Source organism: Lacerta agilis, chromosome 2 (genome assembly GCF_009819535.1).
Source record: "Lacerta agilis isolate rLacAgi1 chromosome 2, rLacAgi1.pri, whole genome shotgun sequence".
NCBI lineage: Eukaryota > Metazoa > Chordata > Lepidosauria > Squamata > Lacertidae > Lacerta > Lacerta agilis.
Genome location: NC_046313.1, coordinates 107,066,538 through 107,092,731, shown reverse-complemented (window position 1 = coordinate 107,092,731; position 26,194 = coordinate 107,066,538). Strand labels below are relative to the sequence as shown.

At 45.2% G+C, this 26,194-nt stretch overlaps 2 protein-coding genes across 3 annotated transcripts in view; both read left to right on the top strand.

Moving 5' to 3' along the window:
• The window catches only part of LOC117042396 (oocyte zinc finger protein XlCOF6-like), a 449,944-nt gene that overhangs the window by 379,411 nt on the left and 44,339 nt on the right, over positions 1-26,194 (top strand). The window lies entirely within an intron of this gene.
• On the top strand, positions 6,293-26,122 carry LOC117042142 (zinc finger protein RFP-like). 2 transcript variants are annotated; one of them, XM_033141633.1, is made up of 4 exons: positions 6,293-6,738; positions 24,828-24,923; positions 25,316-25,546; positions 26,042-26,122. In XM_033141633.1, exons 1-4 carry the CDS (start codon positions 6,319-6,321, stop codon positions 26,087-26,089), a joined length of 795 nt encoding a protein of 264 aa, XP_032997524.1. In that variant the 5' UTR covers positions 6,293-6,318; the 3' UTR covers positions 26,090-26,122. The 2 variants fall into 2 exon arrangements, with proteins under 2 accessions (XP_032997524.1, XP_032997525.1); XM_033141634.1 differs by lacking the exon at positions 6,293-6,738 and adding an exon at positions 21,707-22,126.

Genomic DNA, 26,194 nt, shown 5'->3' with positions numbered 1-26,194 from the left:
AGGTTGAATATGTTGGCTAAATATTAGCTTTTTGTGTGTGTGCACGATCACAGTTTCAAGCACTGTAAATCTAAAGCATGACCCCTGGAGTCAAGTATTAGTAGTAACTCGTTTCTCATAATGCTTTTCTTCCTTAGACATTGTGCTCTCTGGGCCGCAAGAAAAGAAAGGTACATTTCCAGGTTTGGCAGATCTTTAAACAATTTTTGCAGATGAGATATGGGAGGGTTTGGCACTGAATGGAAAACTTCCGCTGTGTTTTGGTGTCAGGAAACAAAATCTGTCTCTGCGTGTCTTTCATGCTTCCCTCGCCTTTCCATCTGTACATGTGCACAGATTGATGTCTCAAACAGATAATCTGTGATGCCTAATGACAGGAAGTCAAGAGCTGCCTTTATACAAACTCATTTCACCCATCTAGCTTAGTGACTGGCAACAGCTCTCCAGAGATTTATACAAGGGTCCTTTCCTTGCCCTACCTAGAGATAATAGAATCACAGAATTGTAGAGTTGGAAGGGACTTCAAGGGTCATCTAGTCCAACCCCCTTGCAATGCAGGAATATGCAGCTGCCCCATACAGGGATCAAACCTACAACCTTGGTATTGTCAGCACCACGCTCTAACCAACTGAGCTATCCATGCTGTTTGCATACAAACCTGCATTGCAGGTAGATGACCGTTGGGGGTCACTCACAGCTCTATAATTCTATGAAACCAAATGCCCTACCCAAGTGGTTCTCCCTCTGCTTCTGAATTTATTTTTATGGGGGGGGGAATACTTTCCCAGGAATACATTGGCTTCTCAAGCCTCCTCCTAGCTCAGAGCTGCATAAAACTTGGATGTAGGTGCTAACCCCTTTGGGGGCCTCCCTAATCCTTTCCTTTCCTTTTGCAGGTGAAGACATGGCAATGCCCAAATTAGTTCTATCAGCATATTCCAGCTTGCCCTGGGGTTCATACAGAGGTCCCAATGAATTGCTTTGTTGTTCCTATGTTATGGGAGTTGAGAGAATCACCTCTGGGACCCACTCCTGGATAGCGAACGTGGGGGGTGAAAAGTTCTGGGCCATGGGGGTGGCCAACGAGACTTTAAGGGGATGCAATATTGTCAATTTGAATGCTGGACTTGGGATCTGGGCTATTGTCCGAACTTCTGCTGGCGATTATTACCCAACCACGGCTCCTGGAATATCCCTGGGTCCATTGCCTGGGACTAACAATACAACCTTTAAGTTGGAGAAGTTCCAGTCCAAGAGGATCCATGTCTGTGTGAACTATAAAAAAAGATCGGTGATCTTTTCTGACGCCGACTCTCACAGCATCATCTTCATTTTCACTAATGCTGCGTTCTCTGGGGAGGGGGTCTGCTCCTGGCTCAGTGTGGGGCAATGAGGTGAGGTTGTCCTTGGGGTGCAATCAAGATCTGACAGCAGCAAAACTCACTTGGTTGGGCCAAATCCTTTAAAGCAAGGGAGAAGTAGGTGGAAGGAAAGAAGGAAGGTACTGATCCCTCTTCCTACCCCCCTCGTTAGACTTCCTCCCCCCCTCCCACCCCCCAAAAACCTCCCAGCTGTTTACCCCCCAGTGTAGGTTTCTTACATGGGTGGGAAATGTCTGGCAAAAGTGCCTTTGGCAGGGGAGTGGAAAGAGTTCAGCCCCCCCTCCTTATGGGGAGTTTGTTATGGATGGATTCTGACATTCTGTGACACTGTCTGATTCGGGCATGAGAGTGTCCCATGCCAAATAATGTTACGGTATGTGAGGCAAAACATTAAAAAAGCCACCATATAGCCACCAATTTCTTCTTTCTCTCGCCCCCTGCCCCATGCAAGTTGTCTTTCTTGGGGCATATCTGGATCATGGCCTCCTGTTGTTTGGGGGCTGATGAGATGTCAACAGCACCACAACTGCTACCCTGATCTGTGGTTTGTGTGATTCTGTTGTTGGTAAGGGCTCAGCGACAGCCCCACCCCCCAATTAAGCACTGATTCAATTTGGGACATGGCATACAAGACTAAACTTTCCAATAAAGCAAGTATAAAAGGAGGGCAAAGACTGACAAATTGTCCTTTCATTGGAAAAAAAACCCCAAACCCTTTCATTTAGTTTGGAATAGTGAGGTACAAGAAGTGGTGGAACCTTATTCATTGTCGGAAGGAATAGAGACAAGGCCGCTTACAAATTTCAGGTTCACAGAAAGGAGGTTTCAATTTCTTTGTTCCTGTGTTCGTGGAGTTTCCAGAGTTCTATATATGAAAAAGTCTGCGGTTGTTTCCAAAGAAGGGGAAATCCAATATTCAGCAATGCTTCTGTTTTGTGTATTTTGTGTTGCTGTTTTTCTGTTTTCTGTTTTGTATTAATGAAGGCATCATAGTGAAAGGAAACACCATCAACATCCGAACATGAATAAAACAGTAAATGTTTATCATTGGAGAATAAAGGAATCATTCCATTTGTGATGCAGACTTGGTCGGGGGAGTTCCTCTCCACTTCCTCCACCCGCAAGCCTTCCCAAACAGGGTGACAATTATTTCCGGGGCCATTTCCTTGGTTCAGCAACGATACAACCGTCAAAATGTGGCTCCCTTCTACGACTGGATTGAATACTCATACAAGCTCACAACATATCAACAACTTGCATATAAACGCAGACTTGCCATGGACAAATTAAGCGATACTTGGAATCCATTCTTACAAATACTGTAATTAGGTTAAGATCTGGTGAAGGAAAAGAAAAGATACAACTGGCAGTCACACACACACACACCCCCACCCGGCCACCCCCAGTGCAATTGTGGAAGCTTCAGCTAGACTAGAGAGTGTCTGTGTGTCTCTAAATTATTAACAAAGATCAGTGATCTTTTCAATGCTGGCAAAAGATATCCCTTCACTCTTTCAACAGTGCCCTATTCTGTCGCAAGAGGATCTCCCAGATCAGCAGGACGCAACTGAATGTGATGGGAAGAAGCACGATCTAATGTGGGTGGCACCAAATCCTATAAAACAGGCTGGAGGGGCAAGATTTCAAGGACAGCATAGGGAACTTGGCGGACCCAGATGAACCCTATCCCGTGTTTTTCTCTCCAATTATTTTTCCTACGAAAGGGTTTGTGGAGTTTATGCACTCGGAGAAGGGTATATAGAATTCGAGCCCACATAAAAGCAGGTGGCATTCTGGTACAAACATAATGGAATCAGTGCTCCCCACAAAAGCTGATGGAAGAAAATACCAATGAATGGTTTTCCCCCCCCTTTTAGAGCTATAGAGCAGTTGCATGAAACAGTCGCAGGTGACTTCTCACTTAGGTGATGATGTGGGTGGCTGGGTGAGGAAGGGAACTAAGCTGCATAAGGGTGTGTGTGTTAGGGGGTAAGATTATATAGAACATTCAAGAGTGGCAGAGGGCGTCACAGCTCACAACTAGCAATTCCCCAAGCTGGAGGCGGGAGGATTGGCCAGATATCAACCAGACTGATAATACATGCAGATGGTTGTATGTTGATTGGGCAGCAGGGCCGGCACACCCATGAGGCGAAGTGAGGCAGTTGCCTCGGGTGGCAGATCCAGCCTCCAAGAAGAGCACCACCATAATGTATATGCTGAATCGGGTTATAAACATAATGTATATGCTGAATCGGGGTTTAATACGGAAAAGAGAAGATTCTGTTTTCATTATACGTGTGACCCTCTTTGCCTATGCAAGGTTATTACTAATGGGACTGTGGCGCTGTGGGTTAAACCACAGAGCCTAGGGCTTGCCGATTGGAAGGTTGGTAGTTCGAATCCCCACGCCGGGGTGAGCTCCTGTTGTTCGGTCCCAGCTCCCGCCAACCTAGCAGTTCAAAAGCACGTCAAAGTGCAAGTAGATAAATAGGTGCCGCTCCAGCAGGAAGGTAAACGGCGTTTCAGTGCGCTGATCTGGTTCGCCAGAAGCGGCTTAGTCATGCTGGCCACATGACCTGGAAGCTGTACGCCAGCTCCCTCAGCCAATAAAGCAAGATGAGCGCCGCAACCCCAGAGTCGTCCACGACTGGACTTAATGGTCAGGGGTCCCTTTACCTTTATATATGTCAAAGATCTGCCATGTAGCTACAAAATTAATAAATCTAACCCCCGAAAGGGGGAAAGGTGAAATGAGGAATGTTATTGTTTGTAGAGAAGTCACAGTATGTGGAGGAATTAAGGAACAAAGAGAAGCAGGAATTGTGAATAAGTAAACAAGCGAGGGCATTTGGACAGAGCAAATCGACCATTTCTGTATCACCAAAAACAGTAGGTCAGAAATTTACATGAAAATGTACATGAAAGTCAGAGATGCATTAGCTGAGAGTCCTACATTACCGGGCGTTGGACTAGATGACTCTTGGGGTCCCTTCCATCTCTACAATTCTGTGATTCTTTGTGCTAATTTATATGTGGAGACAGCAAATTTTAAAATAACCAGTACAATTGAAATAGAAATACAGTAAAATTTTACCGTGGCAGGGGGAAAGACTGTGTCATCTTGCTCAGTATGCTGACTGGATGCTAACCGTGCACACAGGCAGCGGAAAAGTGCCAACGGCTCTCCCTTCTCAGGGCTCTTTATACTTAAACCCAACATGCATTTGATGCGCCTTCAGATACACAGCGGCGGAGGAAGCCTCTGCGCTACCCGGGGTGGCCGTGTGGAGGCACGGCGCATGCGTTGTGACGTCACGACGCACATGAAAAGCTGCTGAAAGGGGGGAAGAGCAAAGCAGACGCTTCAATGCACCTGCTCTGCTTCCCTTCCCTCCCCCTTCCCTCGGCTCTTTTTCGGCGCTAGGGGCGGGCCAGTGAGGAGGGGGCGTCACGCTTGTCACTGGCATGAAGCCCCTTCCTCGCTGGCCCACCCCTCACGCTGAAAAAGAGCCACTGAAAGGGGGGAAAAGCGGCATGGCCCGCTCGGGGCCCACCCGGTGGGATGGGGTAGGGGGGGGCCGGCCAAAGTGTCACCACCCTCCCCTGGAACCCGGGGCGGGCCAACCCCACCCCCTTGCTCTGCCCCTGCAGATACACAGTTTGATATAGTGGTTATGGTGCTGGACCAGGATGGAGAGTTCAGGGTAGTAGACACACACAATAAAAACACATGAAATCATAAACTTAAACACACGTGCATATGTGTGGTTTTGCTTTCCTTTCCTTTCACTTATTTACCTTAACTAGCTTTACCCGGCCACGCGTTGCTGTGGCTTAGTGTGTGAAATTGAAAAGAAAGGTAAGAGAAGGTGACATTTTGAAGTTGTAGAATATCATAATGCTTGAGGCGGAGGTGGCTTTTGGGCCCGGCCTGGCTTTCGAGGCGGGGGCGAAGGCGTCGGAAGCAAGCTTTGGGGCCGGGGTGCCTCTGGAGGCAGTGGTGGAGTCGGCTTTTGCGGCCAGCCTTGCTCTGGAGGCGGTGGCTAGCTCTGGAGGAAGCAGTGCAAGCTGGAGGCGGTGGGGGCATCTACTATGGTGGTTTGTAGGAGGAGGAGGGAGCAGGGGTGGGTACGGTGTGGTGGTGAAATGAGATGACGTCTGTGGGTTTGACGTCCACTGGAGGGCGCTATATTGTTTTGCATAAAATCACGTTTTTACCGGTGAAAGGTGTGCTATCTGTACAATGTAAGTATGTACAAAAACTCCCATATGGCCATGGAACATTGTGTCCGAATTTCAACGGAATTGGTCAAGCGGTTACAGAGAAAGGCAATTGGTCACAAACATCCACCTTTTACATTTATACATATATAGATTTTCTTTTGATCTAAAAGCCTAACGCTATCAGCTATGGTGTCCCAGTTGTGGTGAATTCAAAAGTCAAAGTTAGTTGTCCCCAGATCCTATTAACATTTGGGACTGGAGCAACAGTGTTTGCAAGAAGATACTGTATGAGAACTGGGGGTGGGAGACAGGCAACCAATTCTTCTCTCACTGATTCCTTCTCAAGTGAACGATTGTTTTTCTCAGTCTTTCTCCTCCTGCTCCAGTTAGTATTCAAACTTTTATCAGCCTCACGATGGCCACATGGCTCTCCCTCAAATTTTCCTGGGGACTTCAGTTAGTTAAGGGTGCTGGGAAGTGTAGCTTTTTTGGGGTAAATGGCCATTGCCAGGATTCTTTGGCAGACACCATGCACTTTGAATGCATGGTACGGATGTGAAGCTGCACACTGTAACGGTTTCTTCTGGCTTACGCTGCTGCTTTTCAAAAACTATGAGTCACCCAGAGGCAGCGAAAGGCCCGCCCTGTGATTTGAAACTGGAGAAACAAAACTACCGTAAGCCTTTTATTCCCTTTTCAGGCAGACGAAATGGCAGACGAGGGTCCAGTCCAGAACCTCTGCGAGGAAACGACATGCTCCATCTGCCTGGAGTATTTCACAGATCCAGTGACCATAGACTGTGGCCACAATTTCTGCCAAACCTGCATCACCGAGGCTTGGAGAAAATCGGACCCAGATGCTTCTTGCCCTCAGTGCAGGGAACCTTGCCAGCAAAGGAATTTCAGGCCCAACCGGCAACTGGCGAGCATTGTGGAAATAGCCAAGAAATTCAGCCTTCAGATGGCCAAAGGGGCGGAAGCGCTGGGAAGGGTTTGCGAGAGACACAAGGAGCCCCTGAAACTCTTCTGCGAAGATGACCAAGCCCCCATCTGTGTGGTGTGTGACAAATCCAAGGATCACATGGAGCACAAAGTGATCCCAAAGGAGGAGGCCTTTGAGGAGTATCAGGTACGGAGCTGTAGGATGGGGACCAGACTTCCAAGGGATGCTCACTTATCCTAGGGATGGGGAAAATATATCAGCCTGAGGGCCGCATTTTTCTCTAGGTGACATTTGGGTGGGGTGTGGATGTGGGTGTTTGTGTCCCAAATGCAGCTGGTTATTGGGGAGCGAGGAATTGAGAACGAAAATTGCCTAGAAGCTGTACATAGACTCTCTTCAGCCTATGTGTTCTTGGTTTCTTGAACAGAAACAAATGGCTTGAACAGACAGAACAATATCATGAGTATGTCTCTGCTGCCAAAATTAACCCAAATGCCCTTTTGCCCACCCTAGGGTAAAATTCTGCATCATTTGGAGTTCCTTAACAAACAGAGACGAGACATTCTGTCTTCTAAACTGAAGTGGGACACCGAAAGCCAAAATCTGCTGGTAAGTAGGTTCAAACCTGTATAGCTTCTTGCCTCTCTAGGATGGTTATACTTGACAGAGTGAGGCCTTTGTTCTGTGGTGAAGCCTATGCCTCGCTTTCACAGCGTCCCAGGTTTAATCATTGGCATTATCAATTAAATGGGTATTGGGTGGTAGAGATGGGACAGATTTCTGCTTCAGACCTTGAAGAGCATCTGCCTGCAAGGTTAGACAACATTCAATAGGATAGGCTAAAATTGGTTGGGTTGTCTAAGGGCCAATGTAGTCCTTGAGTCCAAAAATGTCCAGGCATGCCATCATTAATCCTTTAAGAATGACATGAACCCCACAAAGCCAGTCCTCCTCCTTCTCGTCACTTACTCCAGGCCCTACTATGAGGCAGAGTGAGGTGACCAAGGCAGGCTGAACATGCCAGCAAATAGAGTGAGCAGCAGGAAAATACTGAGGACAGAGCTAAGCAAAATGGCCATATCCTGCTAAGCTAGCCTGCCTGCTGCCCTCAGCTGTGTGACTGAACCTCTGTACCATTGTGAGTGTGAAGTGAACAACAACTGCCCTGCCACTCAGCTTGGGCACATGGAATTAAGGAGACACCTAAATGACTCTCTTCTTGTAGAAGCAGACATACATGGAGAGGCATAAAATCATGTCCGATTTCGAGAAATTGCACCAGTTTCTGGAAGAACAAGAGCACCTCCTGCTGGCTCAATTGAAGGAACTGGACGATGGGGTTAAAAACTGTAGGAATCAATATATTGCCAAACTCTGTGAGGAAATGGCCTCCCTTGACAACCTAATCACGCAGCTGGAAGAGAAACAGAAGCAGCCAGTGGCTGAATTCTTGCAGGTGAGCAATGGCACAATGAAACAGTGCAGGTTGTCTTCTGAGGAACGGCTGTTCTTTGGTCTATGGAAGTATTTATAGTAGGTTTGTACACTTCGGTTTTGGTTGATATATAAAGCAAAGGGAAAAGTAATAAATGGCTGGAGGGAAGTGGTGCATGGGACTAAATTTCTCTCATTCTGTCTCTTCCGTCTAGAATATGAGAAGCATCCTGGAAAGGTATGTGGCTTTGTAATATGAATATGAATATGAATAATATTAATTTCCTTCCTCGGAGGTAAGGGATAGTTTTATTTGGTCTATACTTTTACGTGAACCATTCTAATCCACAGTTTATAGACCAATAAGCAGATCAGAAAACAGTTACCAATCTGATTGCATACTTTTTCATGTGTTGTGATGCATTTTTTGGTTTAAAAAAGCCATCCAAAACTGTGTATCTCATGCGAGGAAATGTACAAAAAGCGCATTGGGGGATGCATAGAGCAGCACACAAAAATGAATAATATATTTGGGGGGAATGCATATAAAATGCATATTCATATCAGAGATGGTGGTGGTGGTGGATTATTAGATTTCTTACTTGCCCTCGACTGTCATGTTCCTGGGCAGCTTATGAATTAAAATACAATATTAAGAATAGTTAAAACAAATTACAATCCAAGAAAACACGGTGGGTCCTAGAATACATCTCCTAGATGACAAACTCCAGGATAAAGAGATGCTCTTATTAGTTACTTGTGTGCATTATGTGCAAACATAATTTGTTGGAGAAAATATTCAGTAAGGTTGTGTTCCAGGTTCACCTGGATCCTCAACCAAATTGGGCCAATTTATACCCTGTTCTGATCAGGCAGAAGCAGGAACAAATCACAACTTAGATCATCAGGCGCTTCTGACCTAAGTGTAATTTTTAACATGGTGTGGTATGCAACGTGTGTGTCAAAATTTCAGACAGATTGTTTGAAAATATTTCTGCATTTTCACAGTAAAGTTGATTTTTAAAAAAAGAGGTAAAGTGGATTACAGATTGATCATTTATATGTAGATTTAATATGAAAAATGTTTATGTAAATTTACACTTTATACTTCATTTTCCAGTTTCTAATAGGTCTTTGTAATGGTCACAGGGCAGACAATACCATTAGTTGCTATCACAGGGCTTCACCCACACTTCCGCTTTTCCTGTGATTTCTAGGCCCACGTCCGAGAGGCTTTTCTTTTTTCCTACCGCTTTTCCTGGGAAAACCTGCTACTTATCACTGAATTGGAAGAAACATAAATCAGCAGAAAACCCGATTAATGTTTGAATCTGTTCAGCTGTCAATCCACAGAACACCTGAATGACCTTTGTTCCGATCCAGTGGTAAACAGTGGGGGCTTTCGTGGAGAAAGCAGGGGGAATGAAAGAGAAACATATCACGGACGAGCCCTCTGTATCTTCCTGCTGTCCCCACTTTTCTCCTTCATTCTGACGGCTGAATTAAGAATGACTTGAGAATGACCAGATGGAGCACAATAAACCTCACTTTCTTCTTCCTAGGTGTAATGAAAATGAAAATAAAACCATGGATGCCATAGCTTTTCCTCCTGGATTAAAACAGCAACTAGATAAATTCTCCAAAATGCATCCTTTTTTGAAGAAGGAGACCAAAAAATTCAAAGGTAACAAATATCATTGTATGATGTTTTAGATGTGGGATAGATAGATATAGTTGCATGCCCTGCCAATTTCCAAACGGTGAATATTCCAGGGGTCCCAGCCTGTTTCCCCAGTCTTCGAGTTTCCTATTGGCAAATGAGAGACAGCAGAGACTGTGGTGTCTTTAGGATATATGGTTTATTTACACATATATACAATCTGAATCTACAATGGAGGGGTTTACAACAGGGACACCCCAAGAGAGTCTTGTTTCTCCCACAGCCACAGGCTTGGATTCAAAACAGGAATCAACCATCGTGCTGATTCTCTTTCTGTCTTGCTGCCTTTTACAGCCTCTGACATCCCTAACCTCTACTCCACTTCAAAACTCTGGTTTTGCTTTCTAACTATCTCAGAGGGGGCCATTAGTGTACCCCATTATTGGCGCTGTCTGCAGAAGGGAGCTCTAAATCACATGGGGATCCTACATGAGATTCTAATGTGATTGGGGGCAAGGAATAGAATGCCGGAAGGTAAGAGCAGTGTATGGAAATTTAAATTTTCACATGTATAATTTCCTGTTAGATATCAGATATCTTGACATTTGAGGGTTCTGTCTGAGGGTCAATTTAAAATTCTGAGTGACCTTTCAGTCTTTCGCCTTGATTGCAACTCTTCTCTGAGCGCCCACCCCCCCCAACATGTTTGCATAACGCTTAATGCTAATGCCGGAAGAAGGAGAAAGAGGGATTACTATGGCTAAATTTTATATTTTGGCACGAACACACTTGCAATCATTCTAAATCTAAAGCATTGCCCTTGGAGCCAAGTTTGAGTACTGACTTTTTCCTCATTTCACTTTTCCCCCTTAGACGTTGTGCTCTCTGGACTTCAAGGAAAGGAAGACACAGCTGTACCCCGCTGGAATCACCAAGCAGCTCACGCTTTCTGGATTCCCAAGCTGCCTTCACTGGGTTCGTGTTTCCTTTTGGGAAATGAGAGACAGCAGAGACTCTGGTGTCTTTAGGATATATGGTTTATTTAAACATATATGCAATCTGAGCCTAGGATGGAGGGGTTCACACCATAGACACCCCAAGAGAGTCTTGTTTCTCCCATAGCCACAGCCTTGCCTTGCATTCAAAACAGAAATCAACCATCGTGCTCTGATTCTCGTTCTGTCTTGCTGCCTTTTACAGCCTGTTGCATCCCTAAACTCTACTCCATAACACTGGTTTTGTCTCCTAACTCTCTCAGAGCTGGGGAAGGCAACTCTTCTCTGTGCCCCCCACCCCAAACATGCTTTCATAACACTTAATGCTAATGCTGGAAGAGGGAGAAAGATGGAGTACTATGGCTACATTTTAGATTATGTCATGAACACACTTGCAAACATTCTAAATCTAAAGCATTGCCCTGGGAACCAAGTATGAGTATTGACTTTTTCCTCATTGCACTTTTTTCCTTAGATGCTGTGCTCTCTGGACTTCAAGGGAAAAAAAGTACATTTCCAGGTTTGACAGATCAATTTTTGCCGATGAGATATGGGAGGGTTTTGCACTTCTATCTCCCAGCAGCAGGGAGCTCTGAATCATATGGGGATCCTGCATAAGATTGTGATGTGATAGGGGAGGGGGAATAGAATGCCGGAAGGAAAGAGCAGTGTATGGAAATTTAAATTTTCACAAGTAGGATTTGCCGTTAGATATCTGATATCTTGACATTTGAGGGTTCTATGTAAGGGTCAATTAAAATTCTGAGTGTACTTTCAGTCTTTGGCATTGATTGCAACTCTTCTCTGAGTGCCCCCCCCCAACATGTTTTAATAACACTTAAAACTAATGCTAGAAGAGGACAAAAGATGGAGTACTATGGCTAAATTTTAGATTTTGGCATGAACACACTTGCAATCATTCTAAATCTAAAGCATTGCCCTGGGAGCCAAGTACAAGTATTGGCTTTTTCCTCATTTGACTTCCCCTCCCTGACTTCCGGCGAGGACGCCATCGCGGGCGGACGTGGGTCACTTCTGCAGCGAAGCGACTCAGGCCGGCCCGGGGGTAGGAGCCCCGCTACCGCAAAGCGGGGCTCCGCTAAACTGCGGGTCGAGCATCCCGCGGCATGGGCTCTCCAGCGAGCCCGCTATGGCGCCGAACCCTTCTCCCACTCCCCCTGTAAAGGGGGAGTGGGGGTGAAGGGACTACGGCGCCGGGCTGTGGAGGCATGCCCCAACCGGACCGGCGAAGCGGCGGCCGCCGCTCGCGATGAGCGAGATCGTTCTACCTGTCAGAAGGAAAACAGAAGAAACCCGTTGGCCGTGAGTACGGTAATAATTGGACTTAACTTTGACATTTGGCGCTCCGGGAGCTACGATGGAAAGGAAGCCCGTTTTTTTCCCTTTGTGTGAAGAGAAAGTAACTGCTTTTGATGGCGACTGCTGTTGCAGTGGTGGATACAATGTTCTGAATTTGATAAGTGAGATTGGTTAAACCCCTTTTAGGGGACCTAAGTTGGTGGAAATATTTCTTCTTGAAGTGGATAGAATGTAATCTTTTCACCCTGACTCCAGGGAAAATGGCTGCGGAGACTTATGACTAAGATGGAAAAGTACTGTGACTAAGATGGAAAAATACTGAAACCTGATACCCTATGCCCACTTCTACCATGTTGGGTTTCGTTTTCAAGCTGGCTTTAGACTCTGGACTGACTCACGAACAAAGGATTTTTTTTTGAACTTAGAATTGCTAAACCAGAAATTAATTTTGCTGAACCAGGATGTCGCAGAAAAGTTATATCCCACAGGAAAGACTCTTGAGAATTTGGTTAAAATGGAAGAAAACCTTGGCAGGGAACTTAAGGGAATTATTGAAGTACAAAGTACAATGATTACGCAACTCGGAGGAGATGAAAAATCCTGTTGGGGTGAGAGACCCAGGATCAGAAGACAATTTATATCCAGTTTCTGGGGTGAGAGCCCAGGAATGATGGGGAAAAGATTTGTATATCTACGATTAGAAGATGAACGGAATTTTGAAGCGGAGATGCTGGAAGATGATGATTTGTGTACCCTGATGCTCCCTGTAAGGACTGTTATAGACTGCGTCTGGAACTGTGGACTTATAAGAAAAGAGGACATTCTGAAAAATGGTCTTGGTGTAAGATGGAGGAATGTCTGGGGGGAGACCCCGAGATGGCGAAAGAAAATGGTTAGAAAAGGGATAGGGTGAAATATCTAAAATATAATTAGGATGGTTTATTATGGTACCCTGAAGCCGGTGTGTTAAGATTTTAAGTTTTTGAACTAGAGAAGAGATATCTGAATTCTTTTATTAGCAGCAGTTTAAGTGAAATAAGATGTAAGATGTTAGTTAAGAAGTAATAGGTTAATTTGAACTAGAATTAAATATTGAGAAGTATGTTTAGATTTATTTATTTTTGGATGATTTGAATTTTAGAGATGAGAAGTTATTAAAGTAAATGGGAATTGGAACCAAAGGAGAGAAAACGGGGGAAGTCACCCAGTATTGATTCGAACAAGATTTTTTTTTTTTTTGTTTCAAACAAGAAAAAGAATTATTGGTGTTTTAGTGGGGTTATATTTGTTTTTTTATTATGTTTTGATTGTTATGTTTGTGTGTGGTATGTGTTTTGTCGTTCTTTGTTTTGAAAAAAGCCAATAAAATTCTTATACTGACTTCCCCTCCCTTAGATGCTGTGCTCTCTGGACCTCAAAAAAAGGAAGACAGGACTGTACCTCAACTCAATCTCCAAGCAGCACAAAATTACAGGGCTCCCAAGCGGCATTTCCAGGTTTCGCATTTCCTATTGGCAAATGAGGCACAGCAGAGACTGTGGTGTCTTTAGGATATATGGTTTATTTACACATATATACAATCTGAGTCTACGATGGGGGGTTCACAGCACGGACACCCCAAGAGAGTCTTGTTTCTCTCATAGCCACAGCCTTGAATCCAAAACAGGAACCAACCATTGTGCTCTGATTCTCTTTCCGGCTTGCTGCCTTTTACAGCCTGTCACATCCCTAAACTCTACTCCAAAACTCTGGCTTTGTCTTCTAACTATTTCAGCCCTGGAGGACTGGGAAGCAAGCAAGAGTAGTTGAAGCTTGACATTTGAGGGTTCTTTTTTATTTCTTTTCTATTTAATATTCTGACTAATCATCATTACTTGGCATTGATTTCTCTGAACCCCATCCCCCTCAATGTTTTCATAAAATGTAATGATAATGCTGGAATGCTGTGGCTTGCTGAAGTCAGTTGTTAGTTCACCGCACCTCAACTGGTTTGAGTTATGAGCACAGTAAGCGGAGTCATCAGAGATTTCCTTCTCCCAACCGAACAGCATCTTCCAGGGTCTCAGTTAAGGGGGAAACTCCTCACACACATTTCAAAGTAACCAAGTGTTTAATGTCTCCAGACACAAGACACATTTCTTCCGGTCTTTAAAGTAAAGATACTTATGAGCAGATCCATTGACACTCATCAATCACCATGCTAGCTAATGCTTCTGTATAAAACCCACGGCCTCTTCCCCTGAGTCTCACAGAGTCAGACCCTGACAGCAAACGGGACAGGGCACAGACAAGACAGACAGGATGAAACCAATGCCCTAGAGGCTACTATTCCTGTCTCTACATGTGGGCATATTTCCTGGACCAATGGGAGGGTGAATGACTCCACAAGTTGCACACTCAACCTTTCTGGTGTTGCTATGGCAACCCAGTGCACCTGGCACCCTTATCTCAGAACATCCAGACATGGGAAATTTGCTCCTCAAGGCACGAGCCCAAGCACTGTGCAATTTCACCCATTGTTCACATTACATCAACACAGAAGAGGGCAGACGATCATATACGAGAGCTAAATTTTAGATTTTGGCGTGAACACACTTCCAAGCACTCTAAATCTAAAGCACAGCCTTGGAAGTATGAGTATTGACTTCTTCCTCATATCACTGTTTTTCCTTAGATGTTTTGTTCTCCTGACCTCAAGATAAGAAAGACAGATTCCGCCAAAAATCAATGAAAGCCCTGGTGAAGAAGAATATTTCTCTTTCTGGACTTCTCCAAGGATGTGATTCAAGCGCAGTCTAAATTTGTTAAAGCAAAAGCCCTTGCTAGGGCAAAGAATATGGAATACTACATTCAGTTCCTGGCAAAGTCTTGTTTTCAATATTCTGGTCAAACTCACCAACTCAACCATCCAGACTTTGCAGAGGCATTCCTCACTAAAATTGGTTGACACCCTGGAACTGAAGCTTAGGATGACTCCATTAACTGATTAATAAAAGGACACACTGTTAAAGACATTGTTTTGCCAGTCTGGGCGTTCCACCAATAGATTGGAGTGTAAACAGTCAGCAGTGAAAACCAACAACAAAAGAATGTTTTATACCACCTGTTTATCGACTAGTGAAGCAGCAAAAGTCACCACCGCTTTTTGAATGAAAATATTAACAAGTCAGAGTCAAGCTGATAGGAAAGAAGTATTTGAGGTATATGAATGGCAGGTTTTATATACATGCATATACAAGAAACCTTGCAACAACTAATATTGGATTTACAACCAAGATAAGAGGGGCCAAAAGGAAATTGATAATATAACATGAATTTTGTTAGTTTAAATGTAAAAGGGCTGAGAGAGTCCAAAAAACAGCGGGTAATTCTGCAATACTTAAAATCTTTAAATACTAATATAGGTTATTTACAAGAGACACATTTGTTAAATCAAGACAAAAAGGTGTTAATGAAGAATTGGGTAGGAAAGGTGTATACTACAAATTATATTTCCAATGCTAGAGGCCTTGCTATCTTGATACAAAAACGATTGGTGGTGGATATATGACATGTTATTAGTGATGAAAATGGATGGTATTCAATTTTGTGTGTGAAAATTGCCGAAATGGTAATAATATTGATTAATATATATGGGCCAAATGTAGATTCCCCAGATAGGTTTTATCTGTGTTTTAGTCATCTAAGTCAAAGCAGATGCAATTAACTTATAATAGGAGTTGATTTCAGTGAAATAATTGATCCTAACCTGGATAGAAGCAAGCCTCCATGAAAAAAAGTTTCATTAGTTAGAGAAACTCTCAAAAAGTACATGCAAGAGTTGAATCTGGTTGACCCTTGGTGCTTAAGGCATTCTACCGAAAGGAAATTTAGGTTTTATGGTCACGTACATAAAAATTGTTTTGGGGTATGAGGTTCACGGAAAGAAGGTTTCAGTTTCGTTGTTCCTGTGTTACATTAATACTCAGTGGAGTTTCCAGAGTTCTGTATCTGAAAAAGTCTGCAGTTGTTTCCATAGAAGGAGAAATCCTGTTTCAGCAATGCTTCTGTTTTGTGTATTTTGTGTGTGTTTGTTTTTGCAGTTTTGTATTAATAAAGACATCATAGTGAAACGAAACACCATGAACACCCGAACATGAATAAAACACTAAATGTTTATCATTGGAGAATGAAGGAATCATTCCATTTGTGATGCAAATTTACTGGAGCAATGCAGCCTTGGTCGTGAGTTGACCTGGCTGCAGGGGGTTTCTCTCCATTTCATCCACCCCTAAATCTTCCCAAACAGGGTGAAAAATATTTCCGGGTCCATTTCCTTGGTTCAGCAAAGATACAACCGTCAGTCACTCTGGCCCCCAGTGCAATTGTGGAAGCTGCAGCTAGAGTGTGTGTGTGCAGGGGCGTAGCAAGGGATGGGGGTGGGCCGCCCCGAGTAGCGCCCTGGGGGGGTGACACTCTCTGCGGGGCCCCACCCCCCGCGATTGGCGCCTCCAGCCAGCGGGGGGGGGGAAGCCGCTGAAAGGGGGCTTTCCCCCTTTCAGGGGCCTTCCCCCCCGCTGGTTGGGCTCCCTGAGCGGAGCAAGGGAATGGAGAGGGGCAGGCCAGCGAGGAGGGCTGACACCCCTCCTTGCTGGCCCACCCCCTCCTCTCCATGCCCCGGCAGCCAGCGGCGAAAGAAGCTTCTATTGCTGCTGGCTAGGCTCCCTGAGCGGAGTTGGGACATGGAGAGGGGTGGGCCAGTGAGGAGGGCTGACACCGCTCCTCACTGGCCCGCCCCCTCCTCTCCATGCCCCAGCAGCAAGCGGCGAAAGAAGCTTATTTTGCCGCTGGCTGCCGGGATATGGAGAGGGGCGGGACAGCGAGGAGGGGTGACACAAGCGTGAGCAGCCAAACACAACATTGCTAGAGTGGACATGAAGGTAACTCAGTCCTCCAGGCTTAACTTCCTGTTTACCTGGACTGAGTTACAGGAACTAGAAGTAGGTGTGGTCTTACCTGGGAACAAGATCCCAGGGATCATTCTCCATTTTGCCTCGTCTCTTGAAGAAGCAGGATGCCCTCTTGGCTTACAGCTGAGAGGAGCACAGGTGAAGCCTGTTCCCCTATGGAATCAGCTACACTACATGTAAATACATTTATCTAAACTCTCTTACAAACAGTACTGTGTTGTGTCTTTACTTTTAAGAGGGAACAAGGGGAATATACCAGGAATATATACTTGTTCTAGAGGCCTTAGCAAGCCTATGCAACCGTTTTCTGCTGTGTTTTAAAAGGAATGTAACTGCTAAGTTTGGAGCTTGCTCACACAAGCTGGGATGATATATATAAAGTAATATATACTCATCCACACTCCTAAACATTCCCACAGTGGTGAGGTGAGGTGAGGCAGTTGCCTCGGGTGGCAGATCCAGCCTCCAAGAAGAGCACCACCACAATGTATATTCTGAATCAGTGTATATAATACAGAGGTTTAATACAGAAAATAGAAGATTCTGTTTTTATTATATGTGTGATCCTCTATGCCTATGCAGCTTATTACTAATGTATGTGTGTATATATGTTGAAGATCTGCCATGTTGCTACAAAATTAATAAATCAACCCGTGAAAGGGGGAAAGGTGAAATGAGGAATGTTAGTGTTTGTAGAGAAGTCACAGTATGTGGGGGAATTAAGGAACAAAGAGAAGCAGGAATCGATATAAATAAAAATGTAAATGTTTGTTTGTTCAAAATCTTAAATCTCAGAAAGTCCTTCACCGATTGCTTTGAAATTTTGACACAACGTTGCATTCGAAATAGGGGAGTGGTTTTATATACCTAGCTTATATAGATGTCACACCTGTGACAGGTAAAACCATGATTTTTTTGGCAAAAACAGCGCCATCTGCTGGATGTAAAAGCAGCAATGTTTCTGATTTACGAAGCAGGGTCGTGTGCGCGGGGGAAGAGCCAGCACTTTTCCCATTCTTAGGGAGCAGATTCTGCCCTCCCCGTGTGTGCGCGGGGGGCGGAGCCAGCAGTTTTGGCGGGAAAATGAAAGGAGCCATTTCTGAGGGAAGAAGAAAGGGGGAGCTGTTTCTGTGGTCTGAGGGGGGACCTTGGAGGGGAAAGTAGCACACGTTAAATTAAACATTTTACCATTCCATTTCAATGTTTCTGATTTACGATCTGAGGGTTTCAAGGTGTTGCTTGCCTGCCCATGGAACCTCAGCCTTGCACCCCCACCCCCATTATTTGACATCATTCTACATATGGACTCCACTACCATGCCCTTTTTGGTCTGCTACTTCCTCTGGGGGTGTTTTCTGTGCACTCCAAATCATGCCACCCTGTCCTGGGGTTAGCCTTCCACACTGTGGACTCTTACGACCTGGCAACCTTGGACGTCCATTCTTGGGGAGGGGGATTCTGCCCCCACCCCTGTGTGTGCGCGCGAGGAGCGGAGCCAGCACTTTTGGTGGGGAAATGAAAGGAGCCGTTGATAAGGGAGGGAGAAAGGCGTATTGGGGGGACCTTGGAGGGGAAGGTGGGGAAGGAGCCTCTCCGTTGCGAGAGGAGGCAGGCGGAAGTTCAATGGGAGAAGCTGTTGGGAGGCAGGAGAAAGCAGGGTCTCCTTCCAGTCCTGGGGTGGGGGAAAAGAGATTTCAGGGGGGAAAGACCACCCCAAACTAAGAACAGGGGGACCCCCTGGGTCTGTGGGGCTCACTGGGAATCCCTCCAGAGGGGATGAGAGAGGGGGGAGGGGAGGGAAAGAGCCCCTCGCTCAGGAACCGCCCAAGTCTGAATCCGCCAGGGAAGCGGGGCTGCATCCAGAGCATTGAATGGTGAGTCACACCTGTCACAATTCAGTCAAAGAAGGAGAGGGGAAAAGGGGGAAGAAATTGAGTTAAACATTTGACCACCATGTCTAGAAACCTGAACATCTGCCTGAAGCAGAACAAACACTTTTTGGGAAGTAGAGCTGAAGAAAACCCGTGCATGTCCTGCTGCCTTTAATGCCGCGACTTCCTCAAAACTCATGTATTAAGTTGACAAATATGACTTTTAGTCTTTGTTCTGCTTCGCCCTTAAACTCTCCAATTTTACGATCCCCTTTCAATGTTTTCAGTGCAATTGCTGTTGGAATTGAAGTGTGTCGATTGATCTCTGCTTTAATTGAAATATTTCGTTAGTAATTTTTTCCTTTTCCCCCCTTTGTGCTTTAGTTTGTGTTTTTTCCGTTTTCAATGTTTTGCATTTTTTAATGTTTTTGTGAGAACTTTCTTTTTTTCAGTGCAATCAATCTGCTTTACTTCATCCAAATAATGCCTCGCAGAAGATCAAACTTAGGTTGCCGTACTCGCGGAGCAGAAACACTGCGGCGGACGAAATAAATGCTTGCCTGAAATACTCGTTAAATACTCGTTAAAATTAACAACATATATGCACGTCCAACTCCAAAACAATCAATCAGCTCATATATTCTCAAATCAATTGCTGCAAATTGGGAACGGGAAGGTGCCGATTAATCTGAACTCAGGAAAAATTTCATTGTCTCCTAACTTCTGCAATTTAGTGACGTCAAAAGAAGAATTGGTTGCAAAAGTCTTTCCCAATATTCAAACCAATTATACCAATCACGACTGGTTGAGTAAACGAGCTATTCTTGCACCCAAGAATAAAGACGTCAATGAACTTAACAATATTATTCAGTCTAACATTCAAACCGAGGCAGTCACATACAAGTCCATCGACACTGTTGTGGAAGCAGATGAAGCAGTTAATTATCCAACAGAATTTCTGAATTCACTCGATCTGCCAGGGATTCCACCGCACGTACTGCAATTGAAAATCGGCGTACCAATTATCACGTTGTGAAATATCAACCAGCCAAAGCTTTGCAACGGCACACGACTTGCAGTAAAAAAATTAATGCCCAACGTCATAGAAGCAACAATCTTGAAAGGACCTTTCAAAGGAGAAGATGTACTAATTCCTCACATTCCTATGATTGCAAGGGATATGCCATTTCAATTTAAGCGATTACAATTCCCAATTCGATTGGCGTTTGCAATCACCATCAACAAAGCTCAGGGCCAGTCTTTAGAATTGTGGGGTTTAGATCTACACACGGAATGATTCTCACATGGACAATTATATGTTGCGTGTTCTAGAGTCGGCAACCCAGGCAATCTCTATATCTCCACAGAAAATGGAACAACATAAAATATTGTATACCCACAAGCATTGTGAAATTAAACATATTACAAATGTACACTTTCTCTTTTCTATCTTCCTTTTCCATTAAAAAAAACTTAGCCACAGCAACACGTGGCCGGGTGCAGCTAGTTGTAAATTAGTAAACAAGCGAGGGCATTTGGACAGAGCAGATCGACCATTTCTGTATCACCAAAAACAGTAGGTCAGAAATTTAAATGAAAATGTACATGAAAGTCAGAAATGCATTAGCTGAGTCCTACATTACAGGGGGTTAGACTAGATGACTCTTGGGGTCCCTTCCATCTCTACAATTCTGCGATTCTTTGTGCTAATTTATACATGGAGAGAGCAAATTTTAAAATAATCAGTACAATAGAAATACAGTAAATCTTACCATAGCAGGGGGAAATACTGTGTCTTCCTTCTCAGTATGCTGACTGGACCCTAACTGTGCCCACGGGCAGCGCCAGGGTGCCAGCTGCTCTCCCTTCTCAGGGCTCTTTATCCTTAAACCCAACTTGGAATGGATCGTTCTTCAGATACAGGCAGTGTGGTATAGTGGTTACGGCGCTGGACCAGGATGGGGAGTTCAGGGTAGTAGACACATACAATAAAAACAATTGAAATCATAAACTTAAGCAAATACTCGGGTGCATATGTGTGGTTTTGCTTTGCTTTCTTTGGGCTTATTTACTTTAATTATACAGTATTTTGATCTAAAAGCCTAATCCTATCAGCTATGATGTCCTGGTTTGTGGTGAATTCAAAAGTCAAAGTTGCTTGTCCCCAAGTCTTATTAACATTTGGGACTCTGGAGCAACAGTGTTTGCAAGAAGATACTTTATGAGAATTGGTGGTGGGAGAAAGGAATAATATACACATGTATCAATTGTGGTGAAAATAATACAACAAAGCAAAACAACAATACTGAAAACAAAGTGTAAAAATACAGCAATATCTGAACAAATTGGATTGATGAATAATATAACAAGTGGCGTGAGTCACTTTGTTTTCAGTATTTGCACTTGGCACTTTAGCATGTTTGTGAATCTAATGGTTACCAGCTCATTTCTATTATTTGGTTTTATAGTTATAGCCAGTTTGTGGTGTTGTTCTTTTGTTTTGGTGGGAGACAGGAAACTAATTCTTCCCTCATGGTTTCCTTCTCAAGTAAACAATTGTTTTTCTCAGGCTTTACTTCCCTTTACCTCCTGCTCCAGTCAGTTAGTATTCAAACTTTTATTAGCCTCATGATTACCACATGGCTCTCCCTCAAATTTTCCTGGGGACTGCAGTTAGTTAAGGGTGCTGGGAAGTGTAGCTTTTGGGGGTAAACGGGGAGTCCCAGGATTCTTTGGCAGACACCATGCATTTTGAATGCATGGTACAGATGTGAAGCTACACACTGTAAGGGTTTCTTCCGCAGAATTTGCTCTGCCGCTGCTTTTCAAAAGCTATGAGTCACCCAGAGGGAGGGAAAGCCCCGCCCTGTGACTTGAAACTGGAAAACGAAACTAAGCCTTTTGTTCCCTTTTCAGGCAGACGAAATGGCGGGCGAGGGTCCAGTCCAGAGCCTCTGCGAGGAAACGACATGCTCCATCTGCCTAGAGTATTTCACAGATCCAGTGACCATGGACTGCGGCCACAATTTCTGCAAAATCTGCATTACCCAGGCTTGGGGGAAATCGGACCCAGATGCTTCTTGCCCTCAGTGCAGGGAACCTTGCCAGCCAAGGAATTTCAGGCCCAACCGGCAACTGGCGAGCATTGTGGAAATAGTCAAGAAATTCAGCCTTCAGGTGCCCAAAGGGGCGGACGCAGTGGTAAGGTTTTGCGAGAGACACCAGGAGCCCCTGAAACTCTTCTGCGAAGATGACCAAGCCCCCATCTGTGTGGTGTGCGACAAATCCAAGGAGCACAGGGAGCACAAGGTGATCCCAAAGGAGGAAGCCTTTGAAGAGTATCAGGTACGGGATGCTCACTTATCCAAGGGATGGGGGAAATACTTGAGCCTGAGGGCGGCATTTTTCTCTAGGCGACATTCGGGTGGGGCATGTAGGTGGGTGTTTGTGTCCCAAACGCTGCTGGTTATTGGGGCCCGAGGCAAAAGGGGACACAGCAACACTTGAAAATCTAACCTTTTGCAGTAGGCTAGTTCCTACAAATGTTCTCATTGCTTTCTCTGTTCGCCATCTGAGTAAGCGGGAAGCATTAGTGGAGTTCAGGGACACATTCTAGCCAGGCAAAAAAGACTCAAGGAGGGTGTGAACTGGAGCTGGCGAATCTTGCAGCCTGAGGAGAGGCTTGGAAGCCAGATAGTGAGGCCTGCAGCTCCTATCTTGTATTGAGCATTCGGTAATAGGGACAATTGCAAGAAGTTCCAAGGGGACTTGAAAAATGCTTATTTCAACCACCTCCCACCTTTAACTGCCCCAGGAGCCCAGATAATTACCAGGACAGAGAAACTCTGGAAGGCTGATCTGAGGGCCGTAACTCAGCAGTAGAGCTGCTGCTTTGCCTGAAGAAGGTCCCAGGTTCATTCCTTAGCATTTTTTAGGTTGGGCTGGGGAAAGCCTTTGCCAGAAAGCAACTTTCTGTCGGTATAGAAAACAGACCAGAGGTCTGACTCTGTATAAGCCAGCCTTGTGGAAGCATTTGATGTTCCCCAGGTCCCAGCAGTTTCTCTTTTTCTCTAGTCCCAGAATTTATGTTGGGAAACCGATGTTATGCCCACCATGTTTTGATGAGGTTGGCCCCGCCTGGTGGTCCAGGAGGGCAGTCTGCCCGGTGGAAAAGGTTGTCAGGAGCTTCGGCGGGTGGCCCAGCTACGCCCCTATCTAGACACGAATATCCTAACTACTGTTGTCTATGCTCTGGTAACCTCAAGGTTAGATGACTGCAATACGTTATACGCAGGGCTGCCTCTGAAGACTGTTTGGAAACTTCAACTGGTTCAGAATTCAGCGGCTAGGTTGCTTACTGGAGCAAGATGGTTCAAGCATATTACACCGATCCTGGTCCGACTGCACTGGCTACCAATTAGTTACTGTGCCCAATTCAAAGTACTGGTTTTGACCTATAAACCCTTAAATGGCTCAGGACCGCAATACCTCAAGGACCGCCTCTTTCCATATGAACCTACCCGGACCCTGAGATCATCTTACAAAGCCCTCCTTTGTGTGCCTAAAATACAACACCTTCTCCTTGAGAGGTTTGGAGGGTGGCAACACGAGAACGGGGCCTTCTCTGCAGTGACTCCCCGTATGTGTACCTTCATTATACACCTTTAGCTGCCAGGCAAAAACGTTCTTTTTAACCAGGCCTTTGGTTGATTTGATTGACATCCTATGCCCTTTTAAAATGTGGTTCTTTTGGGGGGTGGGTTGGGTTATGGGGTTGTTTTTATTTTGATTATATATTTTGTGGCTTTATATTCAGATTTTATTCTGTGAACCACCCTGAGATCTTGTAAGCGTTGTTGTTCAGTCGTGTCCGACTCTTTGTGACCCCATTGACTAGAGCACGGCAGGCACCCCTATCCTCCACTGCCTCCCGCAGTTTGGCCAGACTCATGCCAGTCGCTTCGAGATCTTTAAATATAGGGCAGCAAATAAATAAATAAAAGTAAGGGTCACAGTAGCCCAATCTTGCATGCAGAAATCCTTATCGTTGAAATCCAGTCAGTACAGCCAGTACGGAGCTAGTTGGACCAGAGGTACATATAACTCAGTATAAGGCCACTTCCCCTCTTTCTAGATATGTCCAAAAAACCCAGAGCATTGGTAACAGGTATTAGCAATGTAACCACGTGGCTCACGATTATGCTGCAGAACCACATCAAAGCTTCCTATTTGCAGAGGCCCAGGAAGGGGACGACAGAGGACGAGATGGTTGGACAATGTTCTCGAAGCGACTGGCATGAGTTTGGCCGAACTGCGGGAGGCAGTGGAGGATAGGGGTGCCCGGCGTGCCCTGGTCCATGGGGTCACGAAGAGTCGGACACGACTGAACAACAACAAGGAAGTTCTACCTACAGAATACTGCAAGGGGGTAAAGGAGGAGCAAATGCTGTGAAGTTATGAGGGGTAAAGGATGTTATTAGGGCCAGTGCAGTTTCTTTTGGGGGTAGTCAGCAGAACTGGCACCTCTCCACCCCAAAAGTTAAAAGTGTGGCACTTCCTGTAATAACTTCATGGTGAATACTGCAAGCTTTTTTTCCTTAAAAAAAAAAGAGAGCTCTGAACAGGGCTGTGCACCAGCCACAAGCTTTGGTTTCTAACCCAAATTAATTTTGGAAAAGAGCATAGTTTGGTGCAGAAAATGTGAGAGGGTGACTGACTTGGCTCAGGAGCCGAATCCCATACAGATACTCTGTTTTGTGCAAACCTGGAATATGAGCAAACCTTGCATCTCTTACGCTGTGTCCCCATAACTTTGAGTCCCCTTGTTTTCCCTCATATTTAATCAGAAAATGAATTATTAGCTATATAAATATGCACATATGAATGCTGATCTAATTCTACATTGAGAACGGAAGTTTCCTAGAAGCTGCACATCGACTCTTTTCAGCCTCCGTGTTCTTAGTTTCTTGAACAGACACAGCTGTTACAGTTTATGAGTATATCTCTGCTGCCAAAACTAACCCAAATGCCTTTTCACCCACCCCAGGGTAAAATCCTGCGTCATTTGGAGTTCCTGAACAAACAGAGAGAAGAAATTCTGTCTTCTCAACTGAAGGGGGAGACCGCAGGCCAGAATCTGCTGGTAGGTGCAAACCTTCTTGTCTCTCCAGGATGGTTATATTGACAGAGTGAGGCCTTAATTCTGTGGTGGAGCCTATGCTTCGCTTGCTCAGTGTCCCAGGTTTGATAATTGGCAGAGTGAGGTGACCAAGGCAGGCTGAAGATGCCAGCAAATAGAGAGCAGCAGCAACTTAATAGATCAGTAGGTGAGCAGCAGGAAAATACTGAGGACAGAGCCAAGCAAAGTGGCCGTGTCCTGCTAAGCTAGCCTGCCTGCTGCCCTCAGCTGCGACTGAACATCTGTACCATTGTGAGTGTTGAAGTAAACATCAACTGCCCTGCCAGTCAGCTTGTGCACATGTAATCAAGGGGACATCTAAATGTCTTTGTGTGGCCATGATTCTCTCCTTGCAGAAGCAGACAGACATGGAGAGGCAGAAAATCGTGGCTGATTTCAAGCAGTTGCACCAGTTTCTGGAAGAACAAGAGCGCCTCCTGTTGGCTCAGTTGAAGGAACTGGACGATGGGATTAAAAACTGTAGGAATCAATATATTGCCAAACTCTGTGAGGAAATGGCCTCCCTTGACAAACTGATCAGGCAGCTGGAGGAGAAACAGAAGCAGCCAGTGACTGAATTCTTGCAGGTGAGCAGTGGCACAATGAGGGCCGTTTCATCCATAGGGGCTACTGGCGCGGCGCGCCAGGGCGCCGGCCCCCTCAGGGGCGCCCCCACAAGCCCGCCGGCATACCGGGCGCCCCCCTCCCCAACCTGCGCCGGTGGTGCAGCCACTGCCGCCTATGCCGCTCCCGGGCGGGCTGCGAGCCGGCTGCCCTCGCCTCCCATCCTGGGAGCACTGGAAGGGTGTGCAGAGTCCACCCCCCCTCCCGAGGGGCGGCAAGCGCGGGAGAGAGGCGGCACACACTGGGCGCTGGAGGGATCGCTGTGCCACGGCGGCCGAACTCCCTAAGACGGCTCTGGGCACAATGAAACAGTCCAGGTTGTCCTCTGAGGAAGGACTGTACCACCACATTTTCACTTCGGTTTTTGTTGATATATAAAGCAATGGGAAAAGTAATAAACGGCTGCAGGCAAGTGGTGCAAGGGACTGAATTTCTCTCATTCTGTCTCTTCCATCTAGAATATGAGAAGCATCCTGGAAAGGTATGTGGCTTTGTTATTAATATGAATATGAATAATATTAATTTCATTCCTCGGAGGTAAGGGATAATTTTATTACTTACAAATGTTGTGATGCATTTTTTGGTTTAAAAAATCCACCCAAAACTGCGTA